Here is an 18,823-nt window from a genome sequence, read left to right as displayed (position 1 = left end):
TAATTTTGAGAAGGTTTTAAGTTCAGTTTTTGTCTTCTTACTCCATTCTCATTTTTGCAATCTATTTAATTTGAGTCAATAGTGGTATCAGAGCCACAAGTTTCTAATTCATACGAGAAAAACAGTAGCTTTCTTTTGTTGAAATTATTATTGTCAATGGCATCTGACAATTTTGTACAACTTGCAATTCCTCGCTTCGATAGTCACTATGATTATTGGAGTATGTTGATGAAAAATTTCCTCAGATCTAAGGAGTACTGGCAAGTTGTTTCGAAAGGAATTTTAGAACCAACAATTAGAATAGCTGTGTCTAATATGCAGAAAACAGAAATTGAGGGATTGAAGTTGAAGGATCTCAAAGCAAAGAATTATTTATTCCAGACTATTGATCGTTCGATTTTGGAGACCATCTTATGCAAAGATACCTCCAAGCAAATTTGAGATTCAATGAAAAAGAAATATCAAGATTTAGTAAGAGGCAAGCGTGCATAGCTTCAAACTTTGAGACGGGATTTTGAGACTCTGCAAATAAATGATGGATAGTCTATTACTAGTTATTTTGCAAGAACCATGGAGATAAGCAATAAAATGCAGTTTCATGGTAAGAAAATGGAATATGTCACTATTGTAGAGAAGGTCTTGCGTTCTTTAACATCAAAGTTCGATTACATTGTTTGCTTGATTGAAGAATCTAAAGATATAGATGCACTCTCTCTTGATGAATTACAAAGCTCCTTGCTGGTGTATGAACAGAAAATAAATCGCAATTCAACTACAGAGGAGCAAGCTTTAAAGGCTTCTATTTTTTATCATTCCTTAAATTCTGAAGGAAGGGGCAAAGGAAGAGAAAGAGGAAGGGGAGAACAAGGCAACAAAAATGGCAGCAAGAATTTTAAACCTTATGACGATTATCAACCTCAACACAAAGGAAGAGGAGGGGCTCAACATTATGACAAATCCAAAATTGAGTGCTACAAGTGTCATAAGTTCGGTCATTATCGTTCTGAATGTCGTATCAAGCTGTCTAATGACAAATAGAAAGGGGAGAAATCAAACTTCGCAAAGAATCATGAAGCTAAAACTCTTTTGATGACTGTTCTAACCAATGAGGAACCTACTCCTGGAGTTTGTTATGTGGATATGGGCTGCAGTAATCACATATGTGATAGTAAGTCTATTTTCTCTCATTTAAATGAAAGTTTTCACTTAACTGTAAGTTTTGATGACTGTTCTAAAATAAATGTAATGGGAAAAGGTGGTATTAACATTAATGTGTGGTAGTAAGTCTATTTTCTCTCATTTAGATGAAAGTTTTCACTTAATTGTAAGTTTTAGTGACTGTTCTAAAATAAATGAAATGGGAAAAGATGATATTAACATTAAAACCAAGAATGGTTTTGTGGAGACTATTTCTAATTATATTATGTTCTCGACTTGAAAAGTAATTTGTTAAATACTGGTCAATTGCAAGAAAAATGTTATGTTATAACCATTCAAAAGGGAGCTTGTGAAATATATGATCCTGTAAAGGGAGTTATTGCAATTATTCAAATGAGTGCAAACAGGCTATTTCCGCTGAAAATACAAGCTACCCAATCTTGTTTGATGGCTGAAGTGAAGAATTCTTCATGGCTTTGGCATTTTCGATATGACCACTTGAATTTTGGTGGACTAAAAACTCGAGCAAAAAAATATGGCGACGGGTCTCCCTTCACTTGTCATTCCTTCTCAAGTTTGTGAATAATGTGTTGTTAGCAAACAACAACATACTCCATTTCCACAAGGGAAGTCATGGAGAGCAAGGAACATGTTGGAACTGGTGTACTCTTATATTTACGGACCCCTCAATCCAACATCCAATGGTGGTAAATGTTTTTTATAATATTTATTGATGATTATACTCGAAAAATCTGAGTATATTTTTTACAGAAAAAAATGCATCTTTTGAAGCTTTTAAAAGTTTTAAAGCACTTGTTGAGAAAGAAGTTGACAGTCCTATAAAAGTTTTTCGTTCAGATCGTGAGAGAGAATATAACTCACATGAATTTGCAAATTTTTGTAAACTTTATAGAATAAGGAGACAACTTACAGCAGCTTATTCACCCCAACAAAATGGAGTTTACGAGAGGAAAAATCGCATAATCATGAACATGGTGCGAAGTCTATTGACGAGCAGTGGAGTTCCAAAAAGTTTCTGGCCTGAAGCAGTCAAGTGGAGTATTTACATCTTGAATAGAAGTCCAACATTTGCACTTCAAAACATGACTTCAGAGGAAGTATGGAACGGACAACAGCCTGCTGTAAATCACTTCAGAATCTTTGGGTGTGTTGCATATGCCCATGTTCCAGATTAAAAAAGAAAAAAACTAGACGATAAGGGAGAGAATGCATTTTTCTTGGTGTTAGTGATCAATCAAAAGCGTATAACCTTTATAATCCTAGCACTAAGCAAATTCTCATCAATCGAGACATTTTTAATGAGAATCAGTTCTGATGATTGGACAAAATTGCTTCTGGAGAACAAATCCCAACAAGCTTTAATGGAGAAAATGGTTTAGAAGCAAATCAGCCCAAATAATAGCATGTTATAGCAGAAGTTGCCTCTGAAAATGCCCAAAATGAACCAGCTATGGATGAGCAAAATGAAAAAGTAGTTGATTCGCGTTCTCATCGTGTTCGAAGAAGGCCAACATGGATGTCAGATTATGAGGTAATTGGAATTAATCAATCTGAAGATCTTCTCACCCGTTTTGCATTATTTGCAAATTATGATCCCCTTACATTTCAAGAAGCTATCAAAAATTTAAAGAACAATACATGGGAATTGGTAGAGCTTCTGAAGGGGCAAAAATCCATTTGGGTTAAATGGATTTACAAAACAAAGCTAAACAAAGATGGCAGAATAGACAAGTACAAAGCGCGACTTGTTGTGAAGGGGTACAAACAAGAATTTGGAGTTGACTATAAGGAGGTGTTTGCTCCAGTTGTAAGGTTGGATACAATTCGATTGGTGTTGTCCATGGCTGCACAAAATTCATGGTTTATTTATCAATTAGATGTGAAATCAACTTTCTTGCATGGTGAACTGCAAGAAGAGGTATATGTTGATCAACTCCTTATATATGTGAAGAAAGACAGTGAAGAAAAGGTATATAAATTAAAAAATACTTTGTATGGACTAAAGCAAGCTCCAAGAGCTTGGTATGGCCGTATAGATGTCTATTTTGCTAAAAAAGATTTTCTGAAATTTCCTCATAAACTCATATGTTGATGATTTGATATATACCGGGAATGATGAAGTCATGATTGATGTATTTAAAAAAAAATATGATGACTGAATTTGATATGAGTTATTTGGGACTAATGCATTATTTTTTCAGTATAGAATTTATGCAGTCACTAGTGGACATTTTTGTTTCACAAAACAAGTATATTCTTGAGATTTTAGACAGGTTCAGAATGAAGGATTGTAATTCAGTTTGTACTCCAACTGAATTTGGTTTAAAGTTGATGAAAGATGAAGAAGGGAAGAAGATAAATGCCAACTTGTACAAGCAAATGGTAGGGAGTTTGATGTATCTAACTACAACCAAACCTGACATCATGTATGGTGTTAGTTTAATTTGGAGAATCCCACTGAGAATCATCTCTCTGCTGCAAAAATTTTTTTTGGTTACTTAAAAGACACGGTTGATTTTGAAATTCTTTATGCAGCTAAAACCACAAAAAAATTGATTGGATTATCTGATAGTGATTTTTCAGGTGACTTGAATGATAGGAAAGGTACATCTGGATTTGTTTTTCTGATGTGTTTTGGGTTTGTGTCATGGACATCGAAGAAACAATAGATTGTTACTTTGTCTAGTATAGAGGCTGAGTTCATTGCAGCAGCAACATGTTCAGGGCAAGCTATCTGGTTGAGAAGATTGCTTGAAACACTCCATATCCAGCAGCAAGGTTCCACAACAATCTAATGTGACCATGTTTCAACAATCAAACTTTCCAAAAATCCTACTTTACATGGAAGAAGCAAACGTATTGATGTTAGATTCCATTTTCTTCGTGATCTATGCAACAATGGCACAATTGATTTGAAGTTTATAGAAGTCAAGATTAGGTGACAGATATTATGACAAAACCACTCAAGCACGCTGTATTTGTTAAACTTCGAAGAATGCTTGGTGTATGCTCCTCAATTGAAGTAGCTCAAGACCTAATTTTGCTTATTTAGAATTGTTAGAAGTTAAGTTTTAAAACGAGGTCAAAAGCATGCATCACACTACTTAGTAAATATTTTCAAAAAAAAAAAGAACCAAATGATTAAATACAACAACGTCTGTAGACAGCGAGCACATGCTAGAATTTCAAGATCACCACAGCGGTTTTTTTAATGCTCAAAATATGCGCTTTATATATCAAACAAACAACTTTCTTATTCCTGCTAAAATTTAAAGAACTCAATAGTTGTATCTCAATTGAAAGATAAATTCCTGCAAACACGATTTTATAGAATTAAACCAAAACCAAAGGAGACGATTCACAAATTCAAGCAACACTAAATTATTACCATTTCAAAAAGAAATATCACTTGAAATTCCAAACCTTATTTTATTTTAAAAACACGAGGGAAAAATATAGTCACTGAGTCAAATATCCTTCACTATAGTAATCTCAAACTATGACTCTAAACACTAACTTCAATTTAGTTCTGAAAATAAGAAAAGGATATACACATTTAATTGCTTCACCACATTCATATTAGATTTCTTTCTCATTAATCCAGTGAATCAAATACATAAAAGCTACTCATTTTGTCCAATCAAGCTAATTCAGAACAAATTTGAAATCAACGAAAATTGAGTAAAATCAATTACAGGACATATTACCTTTCCCGGAATTCTCTTTCCCTTCTCTCTGCTGGCATTGCTTCACTCCTCTGCTCAGAAATCTTCTCTGTTTTCCTCCACTATTTCCCTCCTTTTTTGTTACTCAAGCGCCCTCCCCCTTTCACGCATATAGCCCTCTGTTTCAGATTTTCCGCTCTCTCAAACCCGAAGAAGAAGTGTCCAGAAGGAACCCGAAAGCTCCTTCCTTTTTCTCTTCTCTCTCTCTCTCTCTCTCTCTGTTTTCGCTCTCCCCTCCCAACTTTCTTTTTATTCCTTTTGTAGCCGAAACCCACATTTCCTTCTCAGTCTCTCTTCTATCAAATCCCATTCCCCCTTTGTTTCTGGAGTCAACTGCCTAAATCCTTCCTTTGACGCTGCTCTCTGAATTTTTGCCTTGGTGAATGGAGCTTGGGTCCCGGAAATTAACTCCTCATATCTTTGCTTCTATCATCTTCCACCCGTGACTATCATCTGAGTTTCGCAGCTCTCTCTGCCATTTCTGGGTCCAATAATATATTTAATTGATATTAATATAAAATATTTTTTGAAGTTAAAAGTTTCTAAAATAAATTAAAACAATTATTTTAAAAATAAAAAAATATAATTTCTGAATAAGAAATTAGAATTTAAAACTAAAATTATATATTATCATAAAAAATTAAAATGCTACTATTTATCTAGATCATAAGTTGATAAAAATAGTTGCATTAAACTTGTTTATCTCCATGTTCTTATGATATTTTCTGTTTTATAACTTAATTAATATATTTTTTTATCTTGATAAAAATTTTATATTGTTTGACTTTCTTTTTAATTTTAGCTTGCTTTTCGAAAAGTAATAATTTATACAAATAATAATGTTATTAAATTATAAATAACATGAAATAAATTCATAGTTTAAAATGATGATGTGCCTTAAATAAAATTTAATGTACATAAATTATAGATTACAAATTGATGTATAAAAAATTATAAACATGCATACGAACCCCTTTCAGGACAAGAGCCCATCAATTTCCATCCAAAACAAGAGTTCCAAAAGATGAAAGTGAAAACGACGTCGTTACATTCTTCCCTTAAAGGCTTCCTCTGCCTCCCAGTTGTCAACAGTCAATTCCAAAACCCCTTGGATCTTTTGCACCACCGTAAGTAAACCTTCAAAATTGCCGGGAATGCAACGGTTCTCTGGAACCCTAATATCTCTGGTCTCTTTGTCATCTCAGATATTAACCTTCTCTGTCTCCGATTCGCTCTCTCTCTCTCTCTCTCTCTCTCTCTCTCTCTCTACCACTCGTTTCTCAGAAAGATTCTCGAGAAACAAGCTCCCGCCCGCTAAAACCCTAAACCCCGTTCCATGCTCTGTAAATGGAGACCGCTCCAGTTTCCCCAAAAATCTCACATTGTCGCTTCTCTTTCTTCCCTCATCTTCACTAAACCCTCAGTCTCTGTCGCAAAACTCGATGCCGACCCCCTGACCACCGCCACCGCCACCACCTTCATCTCTTCAAATCCCAGCGACACCGTTCACAATATCCTCGCGGGGTTGAAAGAATTGGGGTTTAGGAGATTTCTAGGCGGGCATTACTTTAGAGGCGTTGTTTCTATGTTGAATCAGTGCCAGGTTGATAAGATCATCGACGGGTTGAGGCTTGAGAGCCCTGATTTGGCTGTTGCATTCTTCCATTGTCTGAGGGATGAGTATGGTTTCCAGCACTCGAGGTTTTCGAGGCTTGTTGTTTGCCATGTTTTGGCGGGAAAGAGGCGATTCCGAGACCTTCGGTTGTTGTTAAAGAAAATGCTGCAAGAGGAAGGTGCATTATGTTATTTTCTTTTACGTGTTTTAATTGCGTTCTTGTTTACGTAAAAGAAGGTCTTGGTAGTCCAAACTTTGGAAAGTGAGGAAGAAATTGATGTTTTGATCCCTAAGTTTCTATCTGGAAATCGTGGAAGTATCAATTTGGAGTTGACACTTTCGAAATTGTTGTAATCTTCAACATTAAGGGAAAATTTGTCCGATGTTTTTCTGTATTGACTAAGACTATATTTGGAAGAAATCTTTGAACTTTTATAAAATTGCACTCGTTAGTTAAAATCTTTTCACATATAGTAAAAATAAACTCAGTACAAATTTCTGGGTAGGATTTGTGGGAAAAAAATTAGATTTCAACAAATTTTGCATATCTCTTGGGTAAACTAAATATGGGTTTAAAATGAATTCCACAAATTTCGGGATTTGTTAGAAACACAATCCATCGGAAGAAACTGGGCCTGAGGATGGTAACGATACAAGCAGCCTTTAAAAGATTAAATTCTTGTAAGATTCAGCTCAAAATTTATCTGTTTGATTCACTGCTCCTAATATGAGAAAGAATTTCCTTGCAATCTGATAACACGACCTTTAAAATAACGAAATTTTTTATTGTTGAGATTTTAAATGTTGCTTCTGTTTTTTGTTTATAGATTTCATGTGATTTCTGGTAGGCTCTGGCTCAGCTGCTTTACTTTGTGAGCTCCTCTTGGATAGCTTCAGACACTGGGATTCAAATGAAGTGGTATGGGATATGCTGGCTTGTGTTTTTTCAAGATCCGAGATGGTTCACGATGCCCTTTACGTCCTTGCAAATATGAAAGATCTGAACTTGGCAGCTTCAATTGAAACATATAACAGTCTATTGTACAACTTTAGGCACTCTGATATTATGTGGGATGTGTCTGACAAAATCAAAATTAGTGGGAGTCCTCAGAGTGAGTACACTATCTCTCAATTTGTAGATGGCTTATGTAGGCAATCCAGGCTACAAGATGCAGTATCTTTCATCCAGGAGACTAAGGGAAAAAATGTTGGGCCTTCTGTTGTTACGTTTAATACTGTCATGTCGAGGTATTGTAAATTGGGTTTGGCAGATATTGCAAAGTCCTTTTTCTGTATGTTGCTCAAGTTTGGACTGCTTCCTGATGTATATACTTACAATATTCTTATCCATGGGCTGTGTATAGCTGGCTCCATAGAGGAAGCTTTAGAATTAAAAGATGACATGGAGAACCATGGGGTAGAGCCTGACATAGTAACTTACAACATTCTTGCCAAAGGATTTCGTCTACTTGGTTTGATGAATGAGGCCTGGAAGGTCATCCAGCAAATGTTAACTAAAGGATTAAATCCAGATATAATCACATACACAATATTGATATGTGGGCATTGCCAGACAGGCAATATTGAGGAAGGACTGAAATTGTTGGATGAGATGCTTTCAAGGGGATTTCAGATGAATATTATCTCATATAGTGTACTTCTCAGCAGCTTGTGTAAAAATGGGCGGCTTGATGAAGCATTGTCATTGTTCTATAAAATGGAAAGTACTGGTTTAGATCCTGATATTGTTGTATATTCTATCCTCATCCATGGCCTCTGCAAACAAGGAGAAGTTGAAAGAGCTATACAACTATACAATGAAATGTGCTCAAGGAGAATCCTCCCAAACTCTATTACACATGGGGGTATTCTGCTGGGTTTGTGTGAGAAAAGGATGATATCTGAGGCAAGGAAGTACTTTGATTCATTAATAGTGAGTGGCTTCTCACAGGAGATTGTCTTGTATAATATCATGGTCAATGGGTATGTTAAACTTGGTTGTATTGAGGAGGCTGTAAAGTTGTACAAACTAATAATTGAAAAGGGGATTAATCCAACTATAGTTACTTTCAATTCTCTGATATATGGATTCTGCAAAAACGGAAAGTTAGCTCAGGCGAGACAAATTTTAGATACCATCAAGCTGCATAGACTTGAACCAAGTGCTGTAACTTATACGACTCTTATGGACGCATACAGTGAAGAAGGAAATATATGCTGTATGCTCGAGCTGCTTCAGGATATGAAAGAAAAGGCCATTGGACCAAATCATGTCACTTACACTGTAATTATTAAGGGCCTTTGCAAACAGAGAAAGCTGCAAGAGTCTCTACAATTACTTAAAGACATGTACGCTAGGGGACTAACTCCTGATCAAATCACATATAATATCATTATTCAGTCTTTTTGCAAGGCTAGAGATTTCACAAAAGCTTTCCAGTTATTCGAGGAGATGCTGCTGCATAATCTGCAGCCAACATCTGTCACCTATAATGTTCTCATTAATGGCCTTTGTGTGTATGGGGATCTAATCGATGCTTATAGGCTCCTGGTTTCTCTTCAGAAGCAAAATGTTACTTTGACAAAATTTGCTTATACCACAATAATCAAGGGGCACAGTGCAAAAGGTGATCCACAAATTTCTGTAGTTCTATTCCACCAAATGATGGAGAGGGGATTTCAGATTACAATCAGAGATTATAGTGCCATCATCAACAGACTTTGTAAAAGATTTCTTACAAGTGAAGCTAAATATTTTTACTCATTGATGTTATCTAGTGGAATTTCTCCTGATCCGGAGATCTGCATAATGATGCTTAACTCTTTCTGTCACAAGGGGGATCTCAATTCATTTAGTGAATTACTTGCTGAGATGATAAAATCTGGTGTACTTCCTGAATAAAAGATGAGGAATTAACAATGTTGACGCATCTCATCTTTGAAAGAGATGGCATTTTCAAGTTATAAGAGTTCAAATGTGAGGTCTATAAAAAGAGTTCCTACCTGAGGAAGATGTTTATTGGCTATGGGAATGGGCTATTGACAGTCTCTGCTGCCCTCTGTTTCCTGTTGCTGCATACAGTGACAGCCTCATCATTCACCTTTGAGAGTGGTAAAGTTGGATTACAAAGATGATGGATCATGAATGCTTGCTACTTGAGAAGATTATAATGCTGCACTTTGCCAAGATTAACTTTTGTAAAGTGTCGGACGTCATTCTTACTATAGGAAAGAAAAGTAGGAGTAACACTGGAAGTACTTGACATGCAAATTCAATCCGGGACGTCTTGCAGTATCCGTTGGGGTCAATCTTTTTTATTCCTGATGGTGATTATTAACATCAATCTCAGAAGACAAATTGTTGGTACAATCAGACAAAGGTAATTAAAAAATTTCAAAATGGTATTCTCTCTTTGACAATTGCAATTTCAAATGGATAGCCCATAAGAGCAAGTAGTTATACGGCGATTAATAATTATGGACCGACTCAATTTATTTATTGTAGGAATTGCCATGCATCATAAAATCCAAGAGCTGCAGAACATACAGGTTTATTCAGGATCCATTGGCAATGCTGGTAAGCTATCAAGTATGGCAATATTGGGGTAATGTACTTGTGGTCAACGTTTAAAGTTCTTGCTCTTGAATTGGATTACAGTTGTTTCACACGAGGTAAAAATTTTCGTAATTTTATCTCTCAGTTATTTTTCCATCAATAATGTAATTATATATTCTTCCCTGGTGTAATTATTTTCCTGGAAATAAATTAAGCATATATTACTCCCTGATATTCTGGCTTCTGCAGTTTAATTACATCTTGCCCCTGTCATAAATAGCCATTTCTGTTCATTTTCACTTGATAGATTACGAACTGCGGCACTGTCCGGTTACAATCTTTTCATTAATATATTAAAAATAGACTCTGGATTAATATATTACTATAAATTTATATTGCTTGGTTCTTAAAACTTTGTGATAAAATATTCAGAAATATCCAAATTCTTATTCTTGCTTAATGTAGGATTTTCTCAAACTCCCAAGTACAATATGTAGTGTATCTCGGTAAGATAATAATTTATACCTACTTAAAATCTCTATAATGAGCCAAAAAGAATCTTAATAAGTTATGTACACAATGTATATGTAGTGGGAGATACATATAACATAAATATTTTCTTCTTTAATTTGTAAATAAAAAATTATAAACTTCTTTTAAATCAAAGAAATGACTGGTTTTGATTATTAAAACAAATTTAAATCTATACTCAATAATATTATGCATCCAATCTTATTTTCCCACACTATTAAAATGGTGGCCTAACTCAGTTCTTTTATGTGTGTTAAAATTTTCTTTAAAAAACATTTTTAAATTTAAACTAAAAAGATGAAGTTCTAGTACAAAACATATTTATTAAATATTATGCATATGTTGAGATATATTTTCTAAGATTTTTTGAAGTTAAAAATATAATTATAAAATTTATGAACTTTTAAAAATATATTACTTGGATAAAAATTATGCAACTATAGATAGAAAAAATAATATAATGTTTTGAAGCATAACTATATATTTCAAGTTCATAGTCATTCGGAAAAGTTGTGGGTGGATCGCACTCTCCACTGAATGTCACGATACCTCCTACTCCATCCCACGATCTCTCTAAATCAAACACACCATCTTGGCATAATTGAGAAGTTTTCTTGAAGGGTTACCAGAGTCATCCAAAAATTAGAACTAAAGACGACCAAGTTCGCCAAAACCATGCAGGGTTCAAACTCAATTTTCTCTCGCCACACAATTTGGTTGATTGCGCAATTTTAACATGGGATGGAAAGATTTTGTGCTAAAACAATGAATTTAATATAGAAAAACTATAAAAACACTACAAAATTATGTAAAATAACTACTCAACTCATATATTATCTTCCGATACAAAAACATTTGGTTAATAATAACCTCTGTAGAAAGACAGATTTAGAATTTAAGAGTTTAATATTTATGGTAGCTTATAAAAATTAATTTAAGAGATTGATAACACCTTAATTGGTAAGATAAGACTTTCAACTGAGGTATTCATCGTGTACTTGCGGCTGCATGAAATGGCTGAGAAACTCAATATGATGCGTGTAAAGCTAGAGATGCTGGTATGTACATATCTATTAATTGGTACTTTCAACTGGGATTTTCATCGTTTACTTGCGGCTGCATGAAATGGCTGAGAAACTAAATATGATGCATGCAAAGCTAGAGATGCTGATATGTACATATCTATTAATTGGTAAGATAAGACTTTCAACTGGATTTTTATCGTTTACTTGCGGCTGCATGAAATGGCTGAGAAACTCAAAATGATGCCTGCAAAGCTAGAGATGCTGGTATGTACGTATACAGACACATAGTGGTTCTGTTTAATCTACGCACTATTTCTAATGAACTCATCAACAATGTCAAATTTCTTGATATAAGAAAACGAAGAAACCCATCATATATATTGATAAGCTAAAGAAAAGTAACAAGGGAATGAAACACCATATATATCTATGGATTGATATGTAGATATATATATATATATATGCTGAAACGATTTTGTTTATAGATAAAATATCATGTACGTAAACGTTAAAACCTCAGTTATTCTTGGGTGGGTGATGTCTTGGAGCATGGTAATCAGCGTTAAATGCAACAAAACCTCCATCATCAGACTTCTCCTCGCAATGGTTTCCAGCTTTCTTACACTTCTCATGCATCATCCTCATAATTCCCCTCTTGTCAATTACACTTTCAGTTATCTCCTTCCTCTCAATCTTCATAACCCCATCAACATACATCTTCCTGTTTCCAACTATCTTAACATTTTCTACTCCCGTACCTGTATTCTCATCTAAATTGTAAAGAGTTTGAAAAGAATAAGTAAATATTATAAAGAGTTTGAACACATTAAAATTGTATATACCTGCAGGATGCAGTTCAACAGCAAACGAGGGAGTTGGTAAAGTGGAAAACAGAAGAATGATCAGAAAGCAAACGAACTTCATGGTGGCAATATCTTTCTTCTTCCTTAAGCGCTGTATATATATGTAATAAGACAAAAGGTGGAGTAGAGAAACAAATTAGAAGAGAGAAAAGTTTACAGATGGACAAAACACAAGTCAAATATAGATTTTAGCACCTATAAATATAAGTTCATATCGGGTCAAACCTACCTTCTGTAACACAATATATATAGCTCAAACATCCTCTGATTTAAAAAGAAAAAATAAATCATGAACTTTGAGTCACTGCACATGTCTGGATTGGTAATCTCAAAAACTTGATTTTGAACAATCACAAAGAATAAGAAAACATATATACATACATAACAATATAAATATAGAAGAGGATTGAGTGAAAACACAAGGTGGAAGGCTTGTAGGAAACCAAGAAAATTGAGAGAGAAGAGGCGGTGAAGTGGTCCGTCAGGAAGTAAGAATTGTTTGTGGGGTGCATGCGATAACGTAAAATGAAAGGTATGTGTGTGCATGTGTTTTGCGCTTGTCTGCCGCCATGCAATCTACGAGAAGAGTTTTTGCGATGGTTGGCGTGGCCTTCTAAAAGCTCTTATTTCTAAGTATCAACACGTTATAGTACGTGTATATATATATATATATATGTACGTACATACGTCCACGAATATTCAAATATGTATGCGTACATCTAGTAAACCAAATTACATAAATAGCTAATACAGAACTAGAATAATATTTAATCTTAAGATGGAGAAAATCCGTGACTCGGTTTTAGAGCATAAGAAAATCCAGAAGATGGAAGCGCTGCTTCCAATTTCAACTTCATGCTAAAAATCCAGTGGGTGTCTCCCCTTGATCTCTACATAAGTAAATGTCTACCAACGAAGTAAAAAATTTATATATATGTATGTTTGTGTGTGTGCGCGCTTGTATATTGAAAGGAAGAAGTCAGGACCAAATCTGAACTCATGACCAGCAAATATAGTTAGTTGATTGGAAGTTGTGAGTGTAACTCAGTAGCATGTTCTACCACATGGAACCCAATATACCGTAGATATAAATATATATACATATATATATATATCCTCCCCACATTCTTTGATATACTTACCAAAATCCAGCAAGATATAAATACGTACATGCATTAGATTAACTCACCTGCATTTCGGAAGTTGGCAGATTGGATAAGCTCTCTTTTCACTATACAGAGATTGTAAGTATAGTTGGCTATATATATAAACAAATTAAGCCGAGATGGAGAGGAAGCTTTTAATGTAATTAATGAAATTATTTGAATTTGAGCCAAACAATATTTTCCATGCTACCAGCTGTTGAGCTTCCCATGACAAGCCAGTATTTGATCATTTCATTTACTATACGTACATAACCTTCATTTTAAATTCTTAATGTAATTTAATGCGACGAAATTAAGAGAGAATTTTATTATAATCACTTCATCCTATTCAATAACATCGGGATCTCAATACATAATTATTTTAATTAATTAATTTCCAATGCGAAGAGTCGTAATTTTTTGGTAAAACTTCAAATCCCAAGACTCATTTGGAATTATGAATTATAATTACATAACATATATTATTATAATTATCTGATAACAAAGTTCGTCGGGGAGATTGTGGGTCGGATGGGGCTTCTACAAGACAGCCCAGAACTCAGTTGTATACATTCAACCTGCCCTTATATTGACATGGGTTTAAAACCTTTGTTTCTTCAGTGTCTATGATTATAATGGTTTAGAGAGAGAAATTGATTGACTGAGAGGTTGGAGAGAGAAAATGAACCTCTGGTAAACTCTCTTTGACTTCCGCCTTTCTTTCACGTCCTTAATTTTTTCCCTCTTGTCACCTCAAAACTAAGTTGTTCATATTTCAATCTAAGTAATAGTAATTTTTAACATATTTTTTTAAAATAATTAATGTTATAATAGAACGAAAATATGTGTGTAACATAGGATAAATATTTTGGACAATCATATTAAAACAAAAATATATAAATATTTTACGTAATTTAATATTATATTTACATATATAAACAGACCGACAAACAAAGAATTCTAAATTAGCAGAATTTTTTACGAATAAAAATTCTCAAAGATATGTAGACCCACAAATCAAAAATTTCTAGTGTATTTGATGGTCACTTGTCCCACATGAATTGGTGATTGTGTCCTCTTTTGGTCGCACAAAATCTCCTCTCTTTTTCTTTTTTCTTCTTTTGCCAAAATTGTTGTCTAATTGATTCATGGAAGTGCAATGAAACCACCTTTTCTATGTCAATAATTGCTTCTGATACATTCAAATTTCCACTTCAAACCCATATATACGCACAGTGTGTGTGTAGGGTAGTTGGTGATACCAAGAGCTGGATGTGTATGTATACATATGTATGTATATGTATAAATTATGGGAGGGCGATTTATCTATTCTAAACATAATTTTAAAATTTATTTATGAAATTTTAAGTATTTTAGAGCATTGCAATAGCCTAACAAATAAATTTATGCCTGATATTCCACAAGTAACCATTCGCATTTAATAAATAATTAATAATTAAAATGACATTAAATAATAATACATAATAAAAATAATATTAAAACAGTAAAAAAATTCTTTTAAAATAATTTAAAAAGTCATCAAGTAATTTTAAAATTATAAATGATAATTTTGGCACAAATATCAGATTTTTTTTTTAATTTCATAAAATTATTATAAATAATAATATATAAAATGAATATTTTTTAATCCTTTTAAAAGCCATAAATCACTCTCATTTAGTAACTCACAAAAAAGATTTCTTCCTAAAATCTTAAAAAAGAAAAATTTAAAGAGAAGGAAAATAGAGATATAAAAGATTTTTTTTTTTTTTTTTTTTTTTTAATCTAAGATATATGTTTTTATAACCCATAATTTTGCAGCCATTAAGAGGCCATAAATCACTCTTAATTAAATTAGTATTAATTAATAACCGACAAAAATTCCTTTCTTAACTCTGTCTCTTCCTCTCTGCGTCTGTGTAAACTCAAAATACCACTCATTTTCTCAAGAAACAAACAGAAACAACTTGTACGCCTACATATCTCTTTGTCTCACTTGCAATCATCTTGTTCTTAGATAAAACCAAGAAAAACCCAACTTGAAGGACTTGACTTCATGCCTCGGCCATGCAGTTCCTCTCATCAACTTCTTTAACCCAAAACGCCATCTACCATTAACGTTTCCTTCGTCTTCTTCTTCCCCTTTTTTTTCATCAACGAAAAAGAAAACAGAAGATGGGTACTGCAACATCATCCATGGCCGCGAAATTCGCTTTCTTCCCGCCAAACCCGCCGTCGTACAGCGTGATCGTGGAGGAATCAACGGGGAAGATGAAGATCTCAGATGTTCATGAGCAGAGAGAAAACGTAGATGTTATGAAGCTAAAAACGAAGAAGGGAAACGAGATCGTTGCCATGTACGTAAAGAACCCAGCAGCTTCACTTACAGTGCTTTATTCCCATGGAAACGCAGCTGATCTCGGCCAGATGTATCACATTTTCGCTGAGCTCAGTCTTCACCTTAATGTCAACCTTATGGGGTACTTGTAATATAATATAATCTAATATATATGTGTGTATATATCGATTAGTGTGATTTTTTAAGGCGGTGTTATGCAGGTACGATTACTCTGGGTATGGACAGTCTTCTGGAAAGGTATATTAATTACAGTAATGTAAATCTATTCCCTTAAACTGAGATTTTACTGTAATAAAATTACACCCAGCAGCCGTTTAAGTATGTCAGAAAGAAAAAAATAATAATAATAGTAATAACACCCAGCACGTGTGAGCGGCTTAGGTCTAGGAAGTCAAACCTTTTACTTTTTATAAAAACTTCCGCTTTAAATTCATTGAGAAATGAGTACTCCTGACCTCCCAGTATAATGAACATACAGGGCTGTCATTGAGATTGGAAATTTAGTTTTGAGTTTTGAAGAAAACAGCGAATTGGTAATTAAAATAGAGCTTTTATAGCATATATTCATATATGTAAATAGTTCTTTGAATTTATAGTTTTACTTTTGTCAATACTTTATTACAGTGTGGTTAATTTGTCATTAGCTTCTTTAAGCTATTTTTGGTTGTTGTCAACTTAGTGAGTTTGTTTTTTCTGTATATTGATATGGGTGCGTAATATATATGCATACATGATATGGGTAGTAGCCAAGTGAGCAGGACACATATGCAGACATTGAAGCTGCTTATAAATGCCTTGAAGAAACCTATGGAGCAAAAGAGGAAGACATTATACTGTATGGACAGTCAGTTGGGAGTGGACCTGCTCTTGAATTAGCCGCACGTTTGCCTCGTCTGAGAGCTCTAATTCTCCACAGTCCCATTTTGTCTGGCCTTCGTGTCATGTATCCTGTGAAGAGGACATTCTGGTTTGATATTTACAAGGTTATATTTTTCTACATACCTTGTCTTGCTTCTTATTAGGTGTCCAGTTGTTTATCATTTTTAACATGAACAAATTTGTCTTCTTATTCCAGAACATTGATAAAATTCCACTTGTCCAGTGCCCAGTTCTGGTAATTCATGTAAGTGTTTTTATTATCTACTTTAGTCCTTCCATAAATCAATTATAGTCGAAAGGCCAGAACATTTAACTTTTTGGCTGAATTTGTAGCTCTAAATATCGAATTGATCCTTGTGGAATATATAAGTTTACTTCGTACTTGAGGATAAATAACACTTGGGTTCTTTGTCTCCCTTTGAATTGTTCCAAGTTGTCCTCAAACCGCAAAGTATACGCGATTAAGCAATGTCACTTCATGTCTTAAATGTTAATTAACATATGAATTGGACACAACAGTCTGAAAATTGTCCAATTTTTAGTTTGCTACATGTTACCCGTATCATATTGATCATTGGATTTTAATTGTTTGTGAAGTTAGGATCCTTATAATTGTATCATACATGTATGAAACTTTCCGCTAAATTTATTTCTATAGGTTCAGTTTGATTATCTGACATCTAAGAGATGTTTATTAACACTAAGTGGTTATTACAGGGAACTAAAGATGAAATTGTGGATTTTTCTCATGGTAAGCAGCTGTGGGAACTGTGTAGAGAAAAGTACGAACCTTTGTGGCTAAAGGGGGGAAACCACTGTAACTTAGAACTCTATCCTGAGTATTTACGACATCTGAAGAAGTTCATATCAGCCATTGAGAAATTACCTTGTCCTCAAATTGCATCTGACCACAATAACGAGCAACTGGAGCAGCCTGTGAACTCCACAGATCACAATAAGGAGAAATCAAGGGGAAGCACAGACCAAAAGGAGAAGGCTAGGCCTAGTACTGGACAAAGAGAAAAGTCTAGTCCGAGCACTGGTGGCAGAGAAAAATCAAGAGCCAGTACTGATAGGAGGGAGAAATCAAGAAAGAGTCTTGATCATTCTGGGAAGGCAAGGAACAGTGTAGATCATGCAGAAAGAGCTAGGAATAGCTTTGATCGGTTCGTGTAACTATGCAATAATCCCCGTTCTTTTTCTTGAGCAATTTTCATTAGTAGATGGCTGTTAACGATATAACTAAATCCTAATTTTATTCATTGGTTTTGATTATTGGGACTGGTCTATGGTGTGGCAGATTCGGTGATATGGTGAGATCAGTTGGGTTGTGCAATGTTGATTGTCTGAAGCAGGCAGCTGCAGAGGCTTAAGGTGACAAGGAACTTCTATTCAGAGTTGTAAATTTCAACTTCCTTGTTGGAATGTTAGCAAAGAATTGTTTGTTTTTTCCCCAGTAACTTTGTATGATACACAAATAGTTTACTAAGGAGTTGTACTAGGCTTTCTTTTAGTCGTAATGGTGTCGGCTGAACAAACTCTTATACTGGAAAACATATTATGGCAGTGATATGGATTATTCTCAAAGATTCTACACTTGTGTACTTTTATTTTTCTCGGTTGGCAAATCTTGGTCTTTGCTTCGATCAACAAATATATCTTCGATTCTAACTCTTGATTCTGCAGCTTGGTGCATAACTTGACAACAAAGAGGACTGATACTAGAACTTGGTGGGAAGTAAGTATGGATTATTCATATTGTCTGTAACAACAGGGTGATTATGTACCAATAAGGTGATGGCCGAGTGGTACCTGCTGATTCTCGAGAAGAGCTGTTGCGAGTAAGAGCTATAGATTTCGGCAACAGAGAGACTAATCTTAGACCTTTTTAAAGGAAATCTTATTTAAAGAGTTATTAAACAATTTGAAATTTATATAAGATGGTG

At 34.3% G+C, this 18,823-nt stretch overlaps 3 protein-coding genes across 5 annotated transcripts; 2 read left to right on the top strand and 1 right to left on the bottom strand.

Annotated features, from left to right (window-relative positions):
• The first annotated feature begins 5,912 nt into the window (after window positions 1-5,912).
• Window positions 5,913-10,307, top strand: LOC110814428 (Tetratricopeptide repeat (TPR)-like superfamily protein). The gene is made up of 3 exons (XM_088213125.1): window positions 5,913-6,697; window positions 7,368-9,899; window positions 10,025-10,307. The coding sequence occupies exons 1-2, from the start codon at window positions 6,241-6,243 to the stop codon at window positions 9,419-9,421; spliced, it is 2,511 nt and encodes an 836-aa protein (XP_088069251.1). The 5' UTR covers window positions 5,913-6,240; the 3' UTR covers window positions 9,422-9,899; window positions 10,025-10,307.
• Window positions 10,308-11,972: 1,665 nt separating this feature from the next.
• RGF2 (root meristem growth factor-like protein) lies at window positions 11,973-13,815 on the bottom strand. Of its 3 annotated transcripts, none has more exons than XM_088212312.1 (3): window positions 13,684-13,815; window positions 12,474-12,585; window positions 11,973-12,401 (listed from the first exon to the last, which is right to left on the bottom strand). In XM_088212312.1, the coding sequence occupies exons 1-3, from the start codon at window positions 13,687-13,689 to the stop codon at window positions 12,148-12,150; spliced, it is 372 nt and encodes a 123-aa protein (XP_088068438.1). In that variant the 5' UTR covers window positions 13,690-13,815; the 3' UTR covers window positions 11,973-12,147. The 3 variants fall into 3 exon arrangements, with proteins under 3 accessions (XP_088068438.1, XP_088068439.1, XP_021897630.1); XM_088212313.1 differs by having other exon boundaries at window positions 11,973-12,389; window positions 13,684-13,808; XM_022041938.2 differs by lacking the exon at window positions 13,684-13,815 and adding an exon at window positions 12,724-13,028.
• Window positions 13,816-15,509: 1,694 nt separating this feature from the next.
• On the top strand, window positions 15,510-18,469 carry LOC110814446 (alpha/beta-Hydrolases superfamily protein). Its single transcript, XM_022041928.2, has 6 exons — window positions 15,510-16,119; window positions 16,199-16,235; window positions 16,745-16,981; window positions 17,074-17,121; window positions 17,595-18,043; window positions 18,178-18,469. Exons 1-6 carry the CDS (start codon window positions 15,815-15,817, stop codon window positions 18,248-18,250), a joined length of 1,149 nt encoding a protein of 382 aa, XP_021897620.1. The 5' UTR covers window positions 15,510-15,814; the 3' UTR covers window positions 18,251-18,469.
• Window positions 18,470-18,823: the final 354 nt, after the last annotated feature.

This window comes from Carica papaya, chromosome 2 (assembly GCF_054855325.1).
Source record: "Carica papaya isolate Zhongbai chromosome 2, ASM5485532v1, whole genome shotgun sequence".
NCBI lineage: Eukaryota > Viridiplantae > Streptophyta > Magnoliopsida > Brassicales > Caricaceae > Carica > Carica papaya.
The sequence above is the reverse complement of the archived record's forward strand: the minus strand, read 5'-3'. Positions and strand labels throughout refer to the sequence as shown.